Genomic DNA, 16,809 nt, shown 5'->3' on the forward strand with positions numbered 1-16,809 from the left:
CGGGCCGCGCGTCCGGGCAGCCGCGAGGAGGAGGAGCTGCGCCGCGGGCAGCCAGGGCGCAGCCGAGGGCGCCCCAGGTGAGGGCCTCCGCGCCGCCTCCCCAGGGATTCCCGGCCGGGTCGCCCTGCCCCCGGGTAGGGAGGGACGGGGGCGGGGCCTGCGGGGGCGGAGCTTGGCGGAGGAAACTGAGGCAGGAGGGAAGTGTCCCGGAGATGGAACTCGTTCCCCTAGCTGAGACCCAGAAGCCGAGACCCCAGCCCGAACCCTGTTGTGGAAGGGGCCCAGGGAGTCCGCATCTGAGTGCCCGGGACGGAGGGACGGAGCTCCAGAATTTCAGGGTCCGCGGGAAGAGGGCGCTGGGGTCCCGGACTCCTGGTCCCAGGGAGGTGGTTGCCGGGGCGGGGCGGGGCGGGGCGGGGCGGGGGGCTGAGCTCCTGGCCCTGAAAGGGGAGGCAGCTGGGGTCCAGGAGACCTAGTCCGAGAAAGGAGGTAACTGGGGACCAGGACATCTAGTCCGAGGAGCCGCGCACTCCTGCCCTTGTCAGGCGCCCGGCGCCTCCGCACACCCCGCCCTCCCCTCTTCCCTTCTCTGAGCCCGGGCGCTCAGCCACCCAGGTATGCGCAGCCCAAGTCTCGGGCGGGCCCCGGCCTGTCCTGCGAGCAGCGAGCATTCCAGGAAGCAGCCCGGGGACCCAGGACTCCCTGAGTGCGGGCCCTCGGGAACCGGGTGTCCAGGCCAGCCCCGCCCCGCCCGTCTGTGAGATGAATGGTTTGAGGGGCTGCGATCCCTCCCTGCCTCCTCCATCTGCCCCATCTGCTTCCCATCCCAGACGGAGTCATCACCTGCGCAGGGAGGGGCCTCGACAGGAATCTCGGGTGCCTGCGCTCTCAAGGGAGCTCTGGAGAGGGGGTGTTCGGGGTCCAGGGCGCTCCTACCCGCCTGTGTAACCTGTCTGTCCCCCTCTTCCCCCAGGTGGCTGCCCCCTCCCTCTCCTGGGATGTCAGGAAGGAGGGGGCCACCCGTGTCCTCTACTGGGGCCCCACCGAGCCTGGGGGCCCCCAGCCCTGGCCCTCTGAGGTGGAGGAGGTGCTGACAGGTCTGGTAACCACCTGCTGCTTCCCTGTCCTCCTGGGCTTCCCAAACGTTGTAGAGAGGAGGCACTCACCCCTCCCCCCACCATATGGAGGTTTCACACCCGGGGACACTGAGACCCTGCAGGACAGGGGGTGCATCTTGCTTTATTAGCGGCAGCTTTGAGCTGAGCATGAGTCTCCCTGGAATTCCAGATTGAGTTCCAGAATTGCAGTATTCAAGCCAGATGTGTGGACCTATGGCTGTGATCCCAGCACTTGGGAAGCTGAGGCAGAAGGACTACCAGGAGTTCAGGGCCAGCCTGGGCTACATAATGAGTTCAAGGTCAGCTTGAATTATATAGTGAGACCCTGCCTCAAAAATCAAACAAACAAGCCAGGTGTGATGGTGCATGCCTGTAATCCCAGCACTGGAGGCAGGAGGATCGTTGAGATCTCGTTCCTGGGCTGTAAAGTGAGCTCAAGGCCAGCCTCAACTACATAGCAAGACCTTGTCTCAAAAAAGACAGGAAAAAAAAAAAAAAAAAAAAAAAAGCAAATTGCAGGACTCAGGAGGGGTTTCTCTGCATGACTGAGGCCAGTGGGCACAACTGGGCTCCTCAGAGTTCAATTGCTATCTCTTCATTTGCTGGCTGTGTGACCTGGTACAAGTCCTTAACCTCTCTGAGCCTGTAATTTGCCTTTTCTGGTCTATGAAGTAACAGCAATTGGATAATCATTAATTAGAAGTTGGACCTCACCTGAGTCCTAGAACATAGGGACCCTCCAGCTCTGCAGGCTGCCCTGGGGCTTCCCACTTGTTTCTGTGTTTTCCCCACTACTCTAACCCCAGCCCCACCTTCCATTCGCAGGTACCCAGAGATGCGCCCCCACCCTTGCTGCTCCCTCCCCATCCTCCTCCTCTCCCTCTTCCCCAGTGTCCCTGTGGGGTGCCACCCCCCACCCTCCACACTGCCCCCATTTCCAGCCCCCGAGTGGGACCTCCTGTCCCCCCGAGTAGCACTGTCCAGGGGCGCCCCTACTGGGCCCCCTCTGCTCTTCTTGCTGGAGGCTGGGGCCTTCGGGGAGACGGCGGGTGCCCCAGCTAACCGCAGTCGGCGTGGGGTGAGCGAGACGGCCCCCGCGAGTCGCAGGGGTGAGCTGGCAGTGTGTGACGCAGTGAGCGGCTGGGTGACAGACCGGAGGACGGCGGTGGATTTGCGTGGGCGCGAGGTGGAGGTGCTGGGCGAGGTGCCCGGGGCGGGCGGCAGCCCCCTCCGCCAGTACTTCTTCGAGACCCGCTGCAAAGCCGATGGTGCGGAGGAGGCTGGGCCCGGGGCCGGCGGAGGGGGCTGCCGCGGCGTTGACCGGCGGCACTGGGTGTCGGAGTGTAAGGCCAAGCAGTCCTACGTGCGCGCGCTGACGGCAGACGCCCAGGGCCGTGTGGGCTGGCGATGGATTCGAATTGACACCGCCTGTGTCTGCACGCTCCTCAGCCGAACTGGCCGCTCTTAAGGCCCCTGCCCACGAACTGGTCGGACCTAGAAGAGAACTGGACACTGTGGGACCTGAGGAGGCCTGGCTGCTCAAGAAAGAGGCTTCAGTTTGGGAACTTAAACGATCACAAAATCAAGGCTTTCTGATTTTGAAAGCTCAGTCCACGCAGGATGTGTAATGAAACCCCAAATGGGGTTTTAAAGGATGAGTAGGAATTCTGAAGCAACCTGAGGGTAGTCATGGACATTATAACCATAACAATGGCTAATATTTACTGTGTGGTTATTGTTTATCAGCCCTAATGCAATACTTCTCAGATCAGCACTGGTGCATCGAGCATCAGAGGCCCTGAACTTTAAGTTGCACACCACTCAATCTCAGAGCACAGGGCCTTGATACCCTGAAGAGGAGGGCAGGAGGGGCCAGGTCAGGAAGTGAGTGGGTGCGGTGGGAGCTGGACTCTGTGGGCACCTGGCTTGAACTACAGTCCTCTGCTCTGTGGTGTTAGTTCCCCATCACAGTGGGGGCAGGGGGGGAAATCGTAAGAACTCAGGGTACTGGAGAGTTTAGTCCTGGGCTGGGAGCTGGACCAGGTTTCTATCCCTTCCCTTCCCTGTTGAAATCTTTATACCACATTGGGAAGGAAACTGACCTTACAATTGTCCAGCTTGAGTAAGACATGAGGTTCTCACAACCGCTCTGTGCCCTGTGATCAGGGATCACTAGACACTGATGGGCTTCAAGTAGCACCACAAAAATCCAACCAAGGGTCCCAGAAGGCTTAATGGAATACAGGGTCATGAGCCAGGCTGTAGAAGGTGTCCTCAGTTTCCCCTGCCTGAAGGCTGGACTGGGGAGGGGGATGGAATAATGAGGGCTGAAGTACAGAGAGATCTTGACCTCTCTGACTTCCTGAGTCTCCTTCTGGGTAAGCAGCGCATGCCCCTCCTCTTGCTAAGCATTTCCCTTCGTGTTCTCTCCGGGCTGTGCCCGCCTCCCATGCCCAGGTGGAAGTCTTCAGCCAAATCAAAGCCCAGAAGGTGACCAGGGAAGTCCCCACACTCTGCATTGCTTAGAGCTCTTTTTTTTTAATATTTATTTTTATTTATTACATTTATTTATTGTGTGTGTGTGTGGCCAGCTCAGCCCACCAGGGGGCGGGTCTGGCTGGCATGTGGTGCTGGGGATCGAACTGCGGTCCCTGTGCTTTGCCAAGCTTGTTTCAAGTAGGTGCTTTAGACCACTGAGCCATCTCTCCAGCCCCTGCTTAGAGCTCTTGCCAGCACACACCTATATTCTTTTTTTTTTTTTAAACTGGTACTGGGGTTTGAACCCTGGGTGATCTATATCACTAGCTCCCTCAACCTTGAGACAGTCTTCCTAAATCACTCCAAGCCAAGTTTTAATATTCTCTCTCTCTCTCCTCTCCCCCCCCCCCTTTGTGGTACCAGGGATTGAACTCAGGACCCTGCGCTTACCGGGCAGAGGCTTATTCTACTGAGCTTTCTCCCCAGCCCAAAGGCTTGAATTTTCAGTCCTCCTGCTCCAGCCTCCTAGAGTGCTGGGATTACAGGCATGTGTCCCCACACCTGACTCACACACATTCTCTTTGGGTCCAGCTTTGAGGCCCTAGACAGCCCCTCTACTGCCACCCTCCTGACAGGGTCTGCTGTCTCCATTTCTGCATCTCCTTTTCTGCCCTTTCCTATGTCTCTGGCTTCCCGTGTCTCTTTCCGGGTGAGCGGCGCATGCCCCTCTGCTTGCTAAGCATTTCCCTGTGTGTTCTCTCCGGGCCGCGCCCGCCTCCCATGCCCAGGTGGAAGTCTTCAGCCAAATCAAAGGCAGGCAGAACGGTGGCCGCCGGGGCGGCTCCAGCGGCCTGAGGAGGGAGGGGGAGCTCCGGGATGTCTGGAAATCGTTACCCGAGGTGGGCAGGCTTGGCAGAGGGGGAGGCGGCCAGGGGAGGTAGGAAAGTGGGCGTTTCTCAAGGCTCTCTCTCCCCGTGTGTGCGCGCGCGTGTGTGGTCTCTGTCCTGCTCCCCGTCTGTCTGTCTGTCTCTCTGCTTCCCACACTTGTTCCCCTCACTGAAACTTTCTTTTCTATTTCTCTTTCCCCGACTTCTCTTTCTGCTGTCCTTCGAGTCTCCAATACACCTCTCCTCGGTATCTGTCTGCGGCCCAGTCCTTGCAATATCCCTAGGTCCCTTTCTGCCTTGGTCCATCCAGATGCTTGCCGGCTCTTCATTGGCTGCGACTAGGGTGGGCGGGTTCTGTCACCACGGCAACAGCAACAACACGCCAACTCCTGCTCGGCAACGAGTAGAGGTGGGACCATGGCCTGTGGGACCCTACCTCTTCGCTCTGGCCCCCCGTGGTCGCCCACCTCAGAAAGAGATGTGTCCGGGTACTGGCCCAACTGGCATCTCACCAGCAGCGGCACTGCTCACCACATTATCCCACCTGTGTCCTTTCCCCCACCCACTGTACAGGTAAGGAAACCTGAAGCTGAGGGAGGGGCGCGGGGGCCCAGAAACCTGGATGCCAAGAAGAGCCTTGGAGTTTGGACCATTGTCTGCAAGAGAAAGATCCTGGAGTCCTGGGCTGGAGGGAAGGGCCGTGGACACCAGGGGCTGGAGAGGGAAGACTGAATCTTCTTAGGTGATATGTGGCACCTTCTCAGTCCACAGTCTTGGAGTCCCTGCCCCCCGCCACCAGGCAGGCTTTGCACATCTGGGATTTCGATGAGGTCATCAGCAGATGGGAGACGACTTCTGGCTCGGCCCACGTGCCCAAGACCCACGGCGGGCCTTACGCACAGCCCAAGGCCCCAGAGCCTGCAGACCCCAGGCGGACAGTGGGGATGAAAGCTTTAGAGGAAAAGGTAGTCCCAGGATTCTGGGAGTCTGCGTAGTAGTTGGGGCTTTGGGCTGCACCCGAGTCCCCTACTTCACCCTGGGTCACTGGGTTTGTTGCCTTCCTGCAGCTCAGACACTGGCGACTTCCCCTGACCGCAAAACCCCAGGACAGTGAGACGAAGGCACAGTACAAGGGTTGGCCCACCCTGGACCAGGACGCCATCTGCGAGCTCGCGGACCACCGCACTGGGGGTGCGGTCCAGGTCGGAGAGGAGGAGCCAGTCTGGAGCACAGGCGGGGAAGGGTGGGAGGGCACAGAGGTTAGGTACCAGTGGAGATCCCGGGGTGTGGCCAGGGCCTGAGGGATCTGGAAGGTGCGGGAAGCTGGGGCGGAGCTTGTACTTTTCCAGTCTCAGCCCGCGGTAAAAGATTGCAATTCGAAATTCTGGCTCTGGGATGGATTTGGAGTAAGCAGGGGCCTTGAGCTGAGTAGGCCGGGCTAGGGGTGGTGGTAGAATATTACCAGGTAGAGTAGGGGTGGGAAGTGCCACAGGTTTACTTGAAGTAGTAATGTAGAATTGCTGCCCAAGGTTTATTTGTCCCCAGTGCCAAAACCAAAGTTGACTGGGAATGGAGTAGTAAGTCTGCGTTGTTTTGTGGTTGTGGGCTTTCATTTGACTGATCAGGGCTGGGGATATAGCTCAGTTGCCTGTCTGGCAAGCACTAGGTTGTGAGTTTGATCCCAGGTTAAAAAAAAAAAAAAAGATTGGGGTAGATTTTGGGCAGTGAAGCTAAAGTAGCCTGGTGTGGAACTGCTTGGGAAGGATCCTGGAGGCCGAGTGGGAGGTCTGGGTCCGACTGGGTTGTCCTAGTAGAAGAAAGATGTCCAGTCTGGGAGCCAGGATTTGGAACCAGTGTGACCTTGTCCTTGCCCATCCTTCCTCCCTCCACTGCCCTCAGGCTCTAGTCCCCTGGGCAAGGAATCCTGAGCTGGCTGACTGGCCTGTCGCCATATCCAACCGGGGTGTCCTGGACCGACATCAGCTCTATTTGACCACTTCGGCAAGAGACTTCCGCCTCTACCCCAAGTGAGCCCACATACTTCCTTGCTCCGAATAGCCCTCCTGCATAGCCCTGCCTGTGCTGGTGGGGGCCCACTCCTTTTCTGATGGCTCTAGCTTTTGACTCCAGAATGTAGCAAGAACCAAAGTTCTGACCCTGTTCCCACCTCTTTAGTACCCAAGTCAGGGTATTAAAGGCATGCCTCAAGAAGGGTAGCAAGGGGCCGGGGAAATGGCTCAGTAGGATAAGCGCTTGACTGGCAAACGCAAGGATCTGAGTTCAATCCCTGGTTAGCAAATCCCTGTAATCCAACTACTTGAGAGGCTGAGGCAGGATTTGAAGTTTGAGTCCTGCGTGGGCAATTTATTTCTAAATTTTTTTTTTTATTTTAACATTTAGTGTGTGTGTGTGTGTGTGTGTGTGTGGCCAGCTCAGCCCACCAGGGGGCGCGGCTGGCTGGCATGTGGTGCTGGAGGATTGAACCGCGGTCCCTGTGCTTTGCCAAGCTTGTTCCAAGTAGGTGTTTTAGACCACTGAGCCATCTCTCCAGCCCCGTGCCTGGGCAATTTAGTAGCTTAAGGAGACCGTCTCAAATTAAGAAAAAAAAAAAAAAAAAAGACTGGGATGTAATTTAGTACTACAGTGTTAGCTTAGCTTAGCAGGCAAGGTGCCCTAGGATCAGTTTCCCCCACCTCCAGCACACACCTCACAATCCCAGTGCTGGGGACCAAACCCAGGGTCTGGTGTGTTAAGCATGCGCCTGCCACGGAGCTGTCCATAGTGTCGGGCCTCAGCAACCTGGTTTAAGTCAGGAAGTCCGCAGAACCCAAGAGTAGGCTCAGACCTGGGGGCGGGGCCCTAGGACTCGGCGGAGCCTCCTTCAGTATTGGCGCTGTACTGCTTCCCAAGAGTTTCTGGACCCAGGAATTCAGATTCCACGTCTCCTCATCCCGTTTCTAAGGGGTCCCCGATTCAAGCAGGACTTGGGGGTCTATTCCTCCGGAACAGAGGTCTATTCTCAGGAACCCCCTCCTGCCTCCCTTCCCTAGAGAGGAGCTGTCTGGATACCCTCGCCGCTATGCGCTGACCTACTGGAACTTCAAGGGGATGCCTCGGGGCTGGGGACCGGGCCCCCAGCGGCCAAAACTGGCTCGCTTGCCCTGCGTTCACCCGGCGACACCGGCCGTGCCACACCAAGGGTCTCTGTCCCTGGCTCAGGAGTCCTACCGTCCCCCACCGCACCCACTGCGCCGGCTGGACCGGTTCTGCCCGCTGGAAGTGCCCTGGGGCGGCCTCCATTGGAAGCCCCTGCCGGGCATCCTCAGTGTGCCCAAAGCCTACAGCACCGAGTCTTCACGCTATGGCAGACTGGAGCCCGAGCTGATCTGAGGGGACCGAGCCTTGGAAACTTCCACCACCTTGGAAGGAATGGACACTTAAAAAACCCATCAAAGCTGTAGCCCACCAGAAAAACACGCCCCTTAAGGGGGCGGGGCTCAACCCACATTAAATCCAGGCCCCGCCCACTCAGATGGGGCGCCTCGAACCCTGACTTTTCACAAGTGTTGGGTGTTGGGGTGATGCTGTCTGAATCTCCTGAGGGCATCGGGGTACACACAGGACCCTACCCTAGCACAGCACTTCGAAGGCCTCTAGAAGTTGCTGGACTCTTAAGCCACGGTCCCCCAGAAAGGTGGAACTGGCAGGCGATGGGTGGCTTCCAGGGTTCTCCAGTGGTCCCAGCACCTTCCTGGGTCAGAGCAGAGACCCACAGAGGGCCCCTGTCAGCACCCTATCTGGGCAGGGCCTTTTGCATCCTACTTCCGGTGGCTCTAACAGAACTTGGGCTCTACCTCTGTCACCTTCACCATGGTGGATCTGGAGTCGCTGCTGGGCCTCAGCGACCTTGTCGCTTCTCGCCCCCGGGGGGATTAGTGTCCAGGTTACCCCAGCTTGCTGCCACCACCAAGTGGCCTTGCCGCCCCCACACTCTACAGGTATAAAGCCAGGGAGAAAGGTAGGGGCAGCATTAAGAACAGAGATGCTCCGGGTAAGATGAGGCTCTTGAGAGCCTCCCCTCTTCCAGGCCACACCAGAAAGGGACAGAATGGTGTCACAGGTGTAGGTGTCCTCATTCTAGAGGGTATGACAGCCAGCAGGCTTCCTCAGGAGGGGAAAGGCGGAGAAGCCCATGATGGCACTAGGGCGCTCTGGGCTGTGGGGTGGACCTCAGAGGGTTGGGCTGGTGGCTGACGGGGCGACCAGGTTGCAGCACCTGAGGGACTGATCTTGCCCAGGGGCTTGTGCTGGGGCTGCTGCTGAGCTCGAGCGGGGTGTGGGCCTCCAGGGGGCTGCTGCGGCCCTTCTGCCGGCCTATCAACGCCACCCTGGCTGCAGAGAAGGAGGCCTGTCCAGTTTGCATGACTTTCACCACCAGCATCTGTGCTGGCTACTGTCCCAGCATGGTGAGTGGCCTGGATGGGCAGATGCTAGCCTGATGGGGGCAGCTTGGGCAGGGGACCTGCAGGCAGCACTGGGTGGCGGGAAGGTGTGGAGGGTTCTGGACACACAGAATCTGGACCCAGGAGCAGGGAGTGCTCAGATGAGACCCTGGGCCCTGAAGATGCTCACCAGCCCTGTCCTGGTCCCCAGGTGCGGGTGCTGCAGACCGCTACGACGACCAGGACTCAGCCCGTGTGCACCTACCGTGAAGTGCGCTTTGCGTCCATCCGGCTCCCTGGCTGCCCGCCTGGTGTGGACCCTGTGGTCTCCTTCCCTGTGGCGCTCAGCTGCCACTGTGGGCCCTGTCGCCTCAGCAGCTCAGACTGTGGGGGTCCCAGGGCCCAGCCCTTGGCCTGCGACCTCCCCCACCTCCCAGGCATACTCTTCCTCTAAGGACCGGTGAAGCCTTCCCAATAAAGGTTTCTCAACCCGCATGCACTCTAGGCGTCTCTGTGGCTCAGAAGACCAACACGCACACTGTGGGGCCAGCTGAAAAACCATTTTATACAAATTCACAGTGTCTGTATTTTGTAGAAAACAGGGGAGGGGAGGGGTGACTTCCAGCTCAGGAGGTGTCCATGGTTTCCCCTTCTGCAGGAAGAAGGGAGGCAGTTTGGTCAAGGCAGCCCAGAGGGTGACAAGGTGTGTGTGTGTGTGTGGGGGGGTGACACAGCAGGGACACTCACTGAGCTCATTGAAGAGGAAGGCGTCCTGGTACTCCTTCATATACTGCGTGGATCGAGACTCATCCAGGAAGAGCGAGTAGACCCTCTTGATGTCATCTACCTGTACCTCTGCACCCTGGGGAAGTAAGGAGTCTAAGGGAGTCAGCCCTGTGACCCTCCCAGCCCCGTGCCACCCCACTCCACCCCTGTGTTAGAGCTGGCAGGCAAGACAAGATCCCAGGCCAGACCTCCTGGGTTCAAATCCTATCTGACTACCTCCTGCTGTGAGCCCAGCCTCAGTCTCAGCCTTTCCACCTGGGCAATGGACTTAGCATCAACTTGTGGTCAACAGACACGGAGCACCTAAGTGCCCGACCAGGAGACACAGGATGACAACATCCCCCAGACTCGGGGGTGGCTCCTGAGGCTGGGACAGGAGGATTAGAGTGAATCAGAGGCCAGCCTGGGCTACACTGGAGACCCTATCTCAGAAAACCAAACATACACAAAGAAAACATCCCCCAGGCTTAGCAATAGTGCCAGAAGCCGTGTGGCTGGGCCTGGCTGGGCACTGACCTTGCGTTTCCGGCACACGAGGCTGGCTGCCGTGATGAGCTGGATGGCGTAGCGCAGTGACGTCTCTAGCCCGATGCGGGTGAGAACAGTGTAGGCGTCCTCACTCATCTCCACATCCTCCTCCTCACACCTACAGTGGGGTTGGGGCTCTGGCTGCTGCACAGGGACCCTGGCCTCTTCCTCCTGGGTACCTCTGAGTCATACACACTGAGGCTACACTTAACACCTGAGTTTCCTGGCCCTCTTCTTTCCCTCCCATCTGTCACAGGGGCACCCCCGCCTTGCCCTACAGTGGCCCTCCAGGCCTGGCCCAGCCCAGCCCCCGCCCAGCCCATGCCTGAGTTTGGCACACTGCCTGCGCACCGAATGCGCAGGATCTGCTTGGTGTCCTTCTCGCTGTAGGGTGAGGTGGAGATGATCAGCAGCCGGTCCAGCAGGTCGATGGGGATGCCATGGGGGCTCTGGTAACTGGTGCCCCGGATCCTAGGGGGTTGGGGGGCATGCTGTGAGGCAGTGATGGCTCTTGGCGTCCCACCCAAAACGTCCCACCCGCGCTCTACCACGGCCCACACAGAGGCCTACATAGGCTTGACCTTCAGCGGCACCTCACGTCACAGATAGCTGCGTCACCACATAGCTGCATCAGCCTCTAGTCACTCCCACGCCCCCTGCGGGGCGCTCTCAGAGCCAGGTATCTATGTCCAGGATTACTGGATCAAGGTCCCCTGCCTTCTGCACAGACTGCCACAGGGCAAAGGACTGCAGCTGTCCCGAGTCCTGCTGAACTGACTTGCAGAGGGCAATGGGAGACATCGGCAATCCTGCTCCTGGGGACACAGGCATTGCTGACAGCCTGTGGTCACACTTTGATGACTAGTCCTTGAGAAGGGAGGCTGAGGCAGGAAGATGCAAATTCTAGCCCAGCCTGGGCAACTTACTGACTTGGCAAGACCTTGTCTCAAGGACCGGCTAGATAGCTCAGTGGACCAAAGCCGCAGTCACTGGGGTTCAATCTCCAGCGTGCTGTGCCGGCCCCGCCTTCCTGGGGCGCACGCTGAGGGCAATTGAGACTGGGCATGGCGACGTGCACCTGTGATCCCAACGCTTGGGAGGCTGAAAACAGGATTACTACGAGTGGGATGTATGTAGCAGAACCCTGAACACCCTGTAAACCTTATACCAAATACATTTTATCATTTTTTTTGGCGGAACCGGGGATTAAACTCAGGCTCTTGCGCTTGCTAGGGAAGCGCTTATTCCACCGAGCCATCTCCCCGGTCTACCAAATACATTTAAAAAATAAAAAATAAAAAAAATAGGGCTAGGCAGATAGCTTAGTGGCATAGGCACCTGTCTGGCAAGTGCAAGGTCCTGAGTTTGATCACAGTACCAAACAAAACCCCCAAAACAACAACAAAGAAACCCCCACAGCACCAGGGAGGCTGAGGAAGGAGGATGGGCTAGTGTGACCTGCCTTAAAACAATAAACAAACACAGCAAGCACTGGCTGTCTTGGCTGCCTCCTCAGAAGATGTCTGTCCTGTGCGGCCCCATGAAGTTCCCAGGTGCTGCTCCACAGGTCCCAAAGCCCCATGCAATCTCTCTTAACATCTCTTCAGGCCCTACCAGGCCCTGCCACTCTCTAGACACACACTCCTGGGAAGGCACTGGGCTGTGCTGGGCTGGCTGAGGAAATGGGGCCAAGGAATCAGAACCTGGGCCAGGAGCAAGCTAAGCATGTGTCTGACCAGGGCTACGGGTGGCCCTTCCTGAGCTGCTGTAGCAGGTGTGAGGAATTCTTCAGAAGCACCCTTCCAACTCCAGCCCAGCAAGGCTGCCTGCCTTCCACTTCCTGTCTGCCTCCCGTGTTCAGAACCATGGATGAGCAGGCAGGGGTGAGCCGGGACCATGGATGGGTGTGTGCGCCAGAAACACCAGGTGTAGGGTCCCTGGTGTCATCCTTTGGGTCTCAGGAATTTATCCACTGCTTGTTTGCCTATTCATTATTATTATTATTATTATTATTATTATTATTATTATTATTATTTTATTCTTTATTTTTGGAAATAGGGTCTGGCTATGTAACCCAGGCTGGCCTTGAACTGGTGGCGATCCTCCTGCCTCAGCCTCCTGAGTGCTGTGATTACAGGCGTGTACCACCGCGCCCAGTCTCAATCGCTGTCTCAGCTCACCCCAGGGGCAGGGCTGGCACAACACATCAGGGATCAAACCCTGGCAGCTTCACTCTGCATAAGCAGGCACTTGAATCTGTCCACTGTATCTTTAGACCAAAAAAAGAGTTCCAACGAGAGAGTGCTTGGGTCCCAGCTACTTCAGTAAGTGCAGCAGTTTATGTAGTATCTATCAGGGGTCACCGTTAGCCTCTCCAAATTAAAACAAACGCCCCTCAGCACCTTCTGGGTTTGCTGCAGCCCCCTGGGGTGTTGCCCTCAGTCTGGAAACTGCAGCCAGCAGCACTCCAGGACCTGGGAGGCTTCCTCACGGGGCTGCTGGCTGCCTCGCTGAAGAGAAAAGAATACCGCTCGCTCTTTCGGAGGCTGGAATGTAGATGCGGCAGAAAACTGGCCTAGCACGCGAAGGCCCGGGTTCAACTAAAACACAGAAAAAGGGCTGGGGAGATAGCTGGGTGGTCTAAGCACCCCAAGTTTGATCCCCAGTACCTCAGGCCTTGCCAGCCCCAGAACCCCAGGTGTGCATGCTGGCCACCGAAACCAGGCATGGTGGCACACGCCTATAATCCTAGCACTGGACCGGCTGAGACAGGAGGATCACTACAAGTGCAGGCGGTGTAGTGAGACCCTGTACCAAATAAATAAATAAATGATTTACTACTACTACTACTACTAATAACAACAACAACTTAAAAACACAGGGGGAAGGGGCCGGGGAGATGGCTCAGTGGACTAAGCGCTTCCCTGGCAAGCGCAAGGGCCTGAGTTCAATGCCCGGTTCCACAAACAAACAAACAAACAAACCCAAAAAACAGGGGGAAAGAAAAAGGAAAAAAGGATCTGGGTACGGTGGCACATGCCTGGAATCCTAGCACTCAGGAGGCGGCACCAGGAGGACCACCGCGCTTCTCAGGTTAGCCTGGCGACAGGATGGGTTCAGGGCCAGCCTGAACTACAGAGCTAGACTCTGCAAGGCACCCAGTTCACCCTGCGGCCACACCCCTGCCGAGGCCGCTGCAGCCTCACCGTGTGATGCCCCGGTTGGTGGCCATGATAAGGACAGGTGCCATGTCACTCTCCAGGGCCCGGTTGAGGAAAGAGAAGCTCTCAATATCCAGCATGTGCACCTCATCGATGAAAAGCACCTGTGGAGCGTGAGGCACACGTCAGCTCCGCACCCCCACCCACCCCCACTACCCCTCCCCCCTCAGGCTGCTCATGTAGGGTGATCCACTCACCCCGGGAATGATCTCCGCTTTGCCCTCCTCACGCCACTCTGCCACCTTGGCATTGATCTGCTCTCGGACTTCTGACTTGATCTCCCCTGTGTCACCTACAGGAGACAGAGGCCACATGGGGGAATCCAGAGGAGACAGGGTCTGGTCTGAGCCAGAGTGGTGGAGGACAGTGATGGAGAGCAGGACAGAGAAGCGAGGCCCTGAGAGAGTGGGGCAAGGCAGGAGGAAGGCTGGGGTGGCTGAAATGGCCCCAAAGAGGATGCACAGAGGCAACAGAGGGCAGGGAGCTGTCCTCAACATACCACGAGAGAGAGATTTGGACAGCAATGGTGGGAGGAGGGTGGGCTAAGGAAGGGGCAGGCCAAGCCAGGATACAGAAGGACCGGGTGGTCCCAGGAAGGCACCAGAACAGGCGGCCTTACCTGAGAAGAGAGCCAGGAAGCCCTGGGTGCGGGAGTTGATGACGTCAATCTCATGCAGGGACACGGTGTGCACCACCTCCTTGCGCTTCTGTAGCTCCCCATCTGGGCACTGCACGAACTTGGTCTGTGGGGCAAGTGGGGCGGGCGTGATGGCGGGAGCTGGGCGCTGCCTGGCCCGCGCTACGGTCCCTCAACACCACTGATGGGCATGGACCCTGAGGGACCTGACACCACGTGGGGCTACAGTGTGGCAGTGCCAGGCTGAGAATCCCAGGGAAGATCCCAGGGGGACTCCAGGGACACAGCATCGAGATAACGGAAGGAGACACGGGGTTCTGGCAGTGAGGGACGCTGGTGCCCATGCGCACCTGGGAGCCCATGGCGTCGTAGTCACGGGCACGCGTGAAGGAGCGGCCCAGCTTGGAGATCTTGCCAGTGGCCTTGTCGATGGTGATCACGTCCCTGGGACAGGGCAGGTCGGAGCAGAAGTGAGGAAGGGGGAAGAGGCCCAGGTCCCCACGCCCTGGCCCCCTCAAGGACCCCAGGCCTCACCCAGCCTGGACCTTGTCCTTGGTCAGTGACTCGATCATCTTGGTGCCCAGGTCGTAGATGGTCTCCATCTCTGTAGTCTTGAGGGTCAGTTTGCCCACCTTGGAGCCCTGAGAGGACAACAGCCAGGGAGGGCTTCAGGGGGGCACGGACGTCACTTCAGGGGGCACGGACGTCACTCGGATGCTCCCTGGCCCAACCTCTGCTCACACAGCTCCATCATGGGCACAGCACAGGGGACTCTTGGCGAGAAGGACACATGTACGGAGAACACACACACGTGCCAAGGTCACCTACAGAGCCTGGAGAGACGGTGCACGCCCTGAGCGCCAACCACTCAGGAGGCTGAGGCAAAAGGGTTCCAAGTTTGAGTCCAGCCTGGACAACTCTGAGACACCCTGTCTCAGAATGACATAAAAAGGGGCGGGAATAGCTCAGTGGCAGAGAGCTTGCCTAGGACACTGCGAGCTCAGCATTCCAGCACTAATAATGCAAAAAACACGGGCAATCAGGTATACGTTAAGTCTATTTCCAGCTGAGTGCATGCCTTCATTCCAGCCCTTTGGAAGCTGAGGCAGGAGGATCGCTGCAAGCTCAAGGCGGGCCTGGGCTCCACATGAGACTCTGTCTCTAAGCAAAACAAAAGAACACAACTATTTTCATTAGAAACAAGGGACAAATGCAGCTAAATCTTAGAAATAGTCTATATGTCTATCAACAGATGAACGGATCAGAAAATGTGGTATTTATACCCAAAGGAGTTCTATTCTGCTGTATTTATTTATTCTGTACAAGTCTTGCTATGCAGCTTGGACTCATAGTAATCCTCCTGTCTCAGCCTCCCTAGCACGCTGAGGTAACAGGTGCGCACCACCACACCTGGTTTCAGTGACAGGCAGGGCCCTGGGGTTCTGAGGCTGGCAAGTCATATGGTACTGGGGATTGAACCTGGGTCCTTGCACTTGCTAGGCAGGCACTTAGACCACTGAGCTATCTCCCAAGCCCACTCAAAAATTAACAAGTGGGATCATGGATTTTTTTTCAGCACCAGGGATCAAATTTGGGATCTCGTGCTTGCCAGGCAGGCGCTTAAACTACTGAGTTAACTCCCCAGCCCCTGTATGAGTAATGTAAAGAGTAAGATAAAAGAAACTGGAACAGGGCAATGAAATAGATCTTTTACAAATGAAAAGAGGACTGAGTTGAAAGGGAGGGCAGTAAAGACAGAAATGGAAGGTGACCAGGGTTTGTGGAGTGGGCTGAAGTACACTGTAAGTTGTCTGTCTTTTGTGTGTGTGTGTGTGTGTGTGTGTGTGTGTGTGTGTGTGTGTGTGTGTAGTGGGGTTAAACCCAGGCAGGCCTCTGCAGTGAGCTACAGCCCCAGGCTTTGCTTATTTTTTGTATCAGTGTCTCACTAAGTTGCTCCACGGCCCAAGGCTGGGTTTGAACTTGCCATCTTCCTGCCTCAGCTTCCCAGAATTCTGGCACTACAAGCAGGCCCCACGAAGCTTTTAAGTATCTCAGGAGCACCTGGAACTTAATGTATAAAGGAGAACTACGACAGATGAACTTCAAAAATGCAACGCAGCCAGGCGTATAATCCCAGCACTCGGGAGGCGGAGGCAGGAAGATCATTGAGAGTTTGAGACCAGCCTGGGCTACAGAGTGAACACAAGGCCAGCTTCACCTGCACAGCGAGACCCTGTCTCAAAAAGACAAAAACTGGGCCGGGGAGACGGCTCAGTGCAGTAAGTGCTTCCCTGGCAAGTGCAAGGGCCTGAGTTCAATCCCCGGTTCTGCCAAAAAAAACCCCACACACATGATGCCACAGGACAGAAGCGGACACAGAGGATCACACGGCACATGATTCTGCTTCTATGCAATGCTCAGAGCTGTTTCAGAGACCAGAAGTGGGCAGTGGGTGCGAGAGAGAAGAGCAGAGAGGAGGAAAGAATAGGAGTGACCGGTAAGGGGGTCCCTTCTTTTTTTGGGGGGGGTCCCCTCTTTTATAGGGATGAAAACGTTCTAGAACCAGACAGAGGTGATGGCCATACAGTACGGTGACTGTAAGGCTGGCTATGGAATTGTACTTAAAAGTGGTTCATTTCACATTGTATGATCTAAGTTCAAAGAAAAAAGGAGTTACAGGTAGGGGCTGGTGAGATGGCTCAGTGGTCTAAA

The 16,809-nt window shown here is 57.0% G+C and overlaps 3 protein-coding genes across 5 annotated transcripts in view; 2 read left to right on the top strand and 1 right to left on the bottom strand.

The window, feature by feature from the left end:
* Position 1: 1 nt before the first annotated feature.
* Ntf4 (neurotrophin 4) lies at positions 2 to 2,827 on the top strand. 3 transcript variants are annotated; one of them, XM_023706731.1, is made up of 4 exons: positions 2 to 77; positions 974 to 1,097; positions 1,288 to 1,417; positions 1,944 to 2,827. In XM_023706731.1, exons 3-4 carry the CDS (start codon positions 1,320 to 1,322, stop codon positions 2,584 to 2,586), a joined length of 741 nt encoding a protein of 246 aa, XP_023562499.1. In that variant the 5' UTR covers positions 2 to 77; positions 974 to 1,097; positions 1,288 to 1,319; the 3' UTR covers positions 2,587 to 2,827. The 3 variants fall into 3 exon arrangements, with proteins under 3 accessions (XP_023562499.1, XP_004646520.1, XP_023562500.1); XM_023706732.1 differs by lacking the exon at positions 2 to 77 and adding an exon at positions 214 to 338; XM_004646463.2 differs by lacking the exon at positions 1,288 to 1,417.
* A 5,685-nt stretch (positions 2,828 to 8,512) lies between these two features.
* Lhb (luteinizing hormone beta polypeptide) lies at positions 8,513 to 9,420 on the top strand. Its single transcript, NM_001280877.1, has 3 exons — positions 8,513 to 8,534; positions 8,782 to 8,949; positions 9,137 to 9,420. The coding sequence occupies exons 1-3, from the start codon at positions 8,526 to 8,528 to the stop codon at positions 9,377 to 9,379; spliced, it is 420 nt and encodes a 139-aa protein (NP_001267806.1). The 5' UTR covers positions 8,513 to 8,525; the 3' UTR covers positions 9,380 to 9,420.
* A 50-nt stretch (positions 9,421 to 9,470) lies between these two features.
* The window catches only part of Ruvbl2 (RuvB like AAA ATPase 2), a 17,753-nt gene continuing 10,414 nt past the window's right edge, over positions 9,471 to 16,809 (bottom strand). Inside the window, exons 8-16 of the mRNA XM_004646465.2 lie at positions 14,632 to 14,738; positions 14,448 to 14,541; positions 14,080 to 14,203; positions 13,658 to 13,752; positions 13,446 to 13,564; positions 10,591 to 10,710; positions 10,228 to 10,357; positions 9,673 to 9,787; positions 9,471 to 9,577 (exon numbers count right to left, since the gene is read on the bottom strand). Coding sequence (XP_004646522.1) covers positions 9,552 to 9,577; positions 9,673 to 9,787; positions 10,228 to 10,357; positions 10,591 to 10,710; positions 13,446 to 13,564; positions 13,658 to 13,752; positions 14,080 to 14,203; positions 14,448 to 14,541; positions 14,632 to 14,738 — 930 coding nt within the window. The 3' untranslated portion in view covers positions 9,471 to 9,551. The remainder of the gene's footprint in view (positions 9,578 to 9,672; positions 9,788 to 10,227; positions 10,358 to 10,590; positions 10,711 to 13,445; positions 13,565 to 13,657; positions 13,753 to 14,079; positions 14,204 to 14,447; positions 14,542 to 14,631; positions 14,739 to 16,809) is intronic.

The sequence above is a fragment of the Octodon degus genome, unplaced genomic scaffold (genome assembly GCF_000260255.1).
Source record: "Octodon degus isolate 3935 unplaced genomic scaffold, OctDeg1.0 scaffold00268, whole genome shotgun sequence".
NCBI classification, from domain to species: domain Eukaryota; kingdom Metazoa; phylum Chordata; class Mammalia; order Rodentia; family Octodontidae; genus Octodon; species Octodon degus.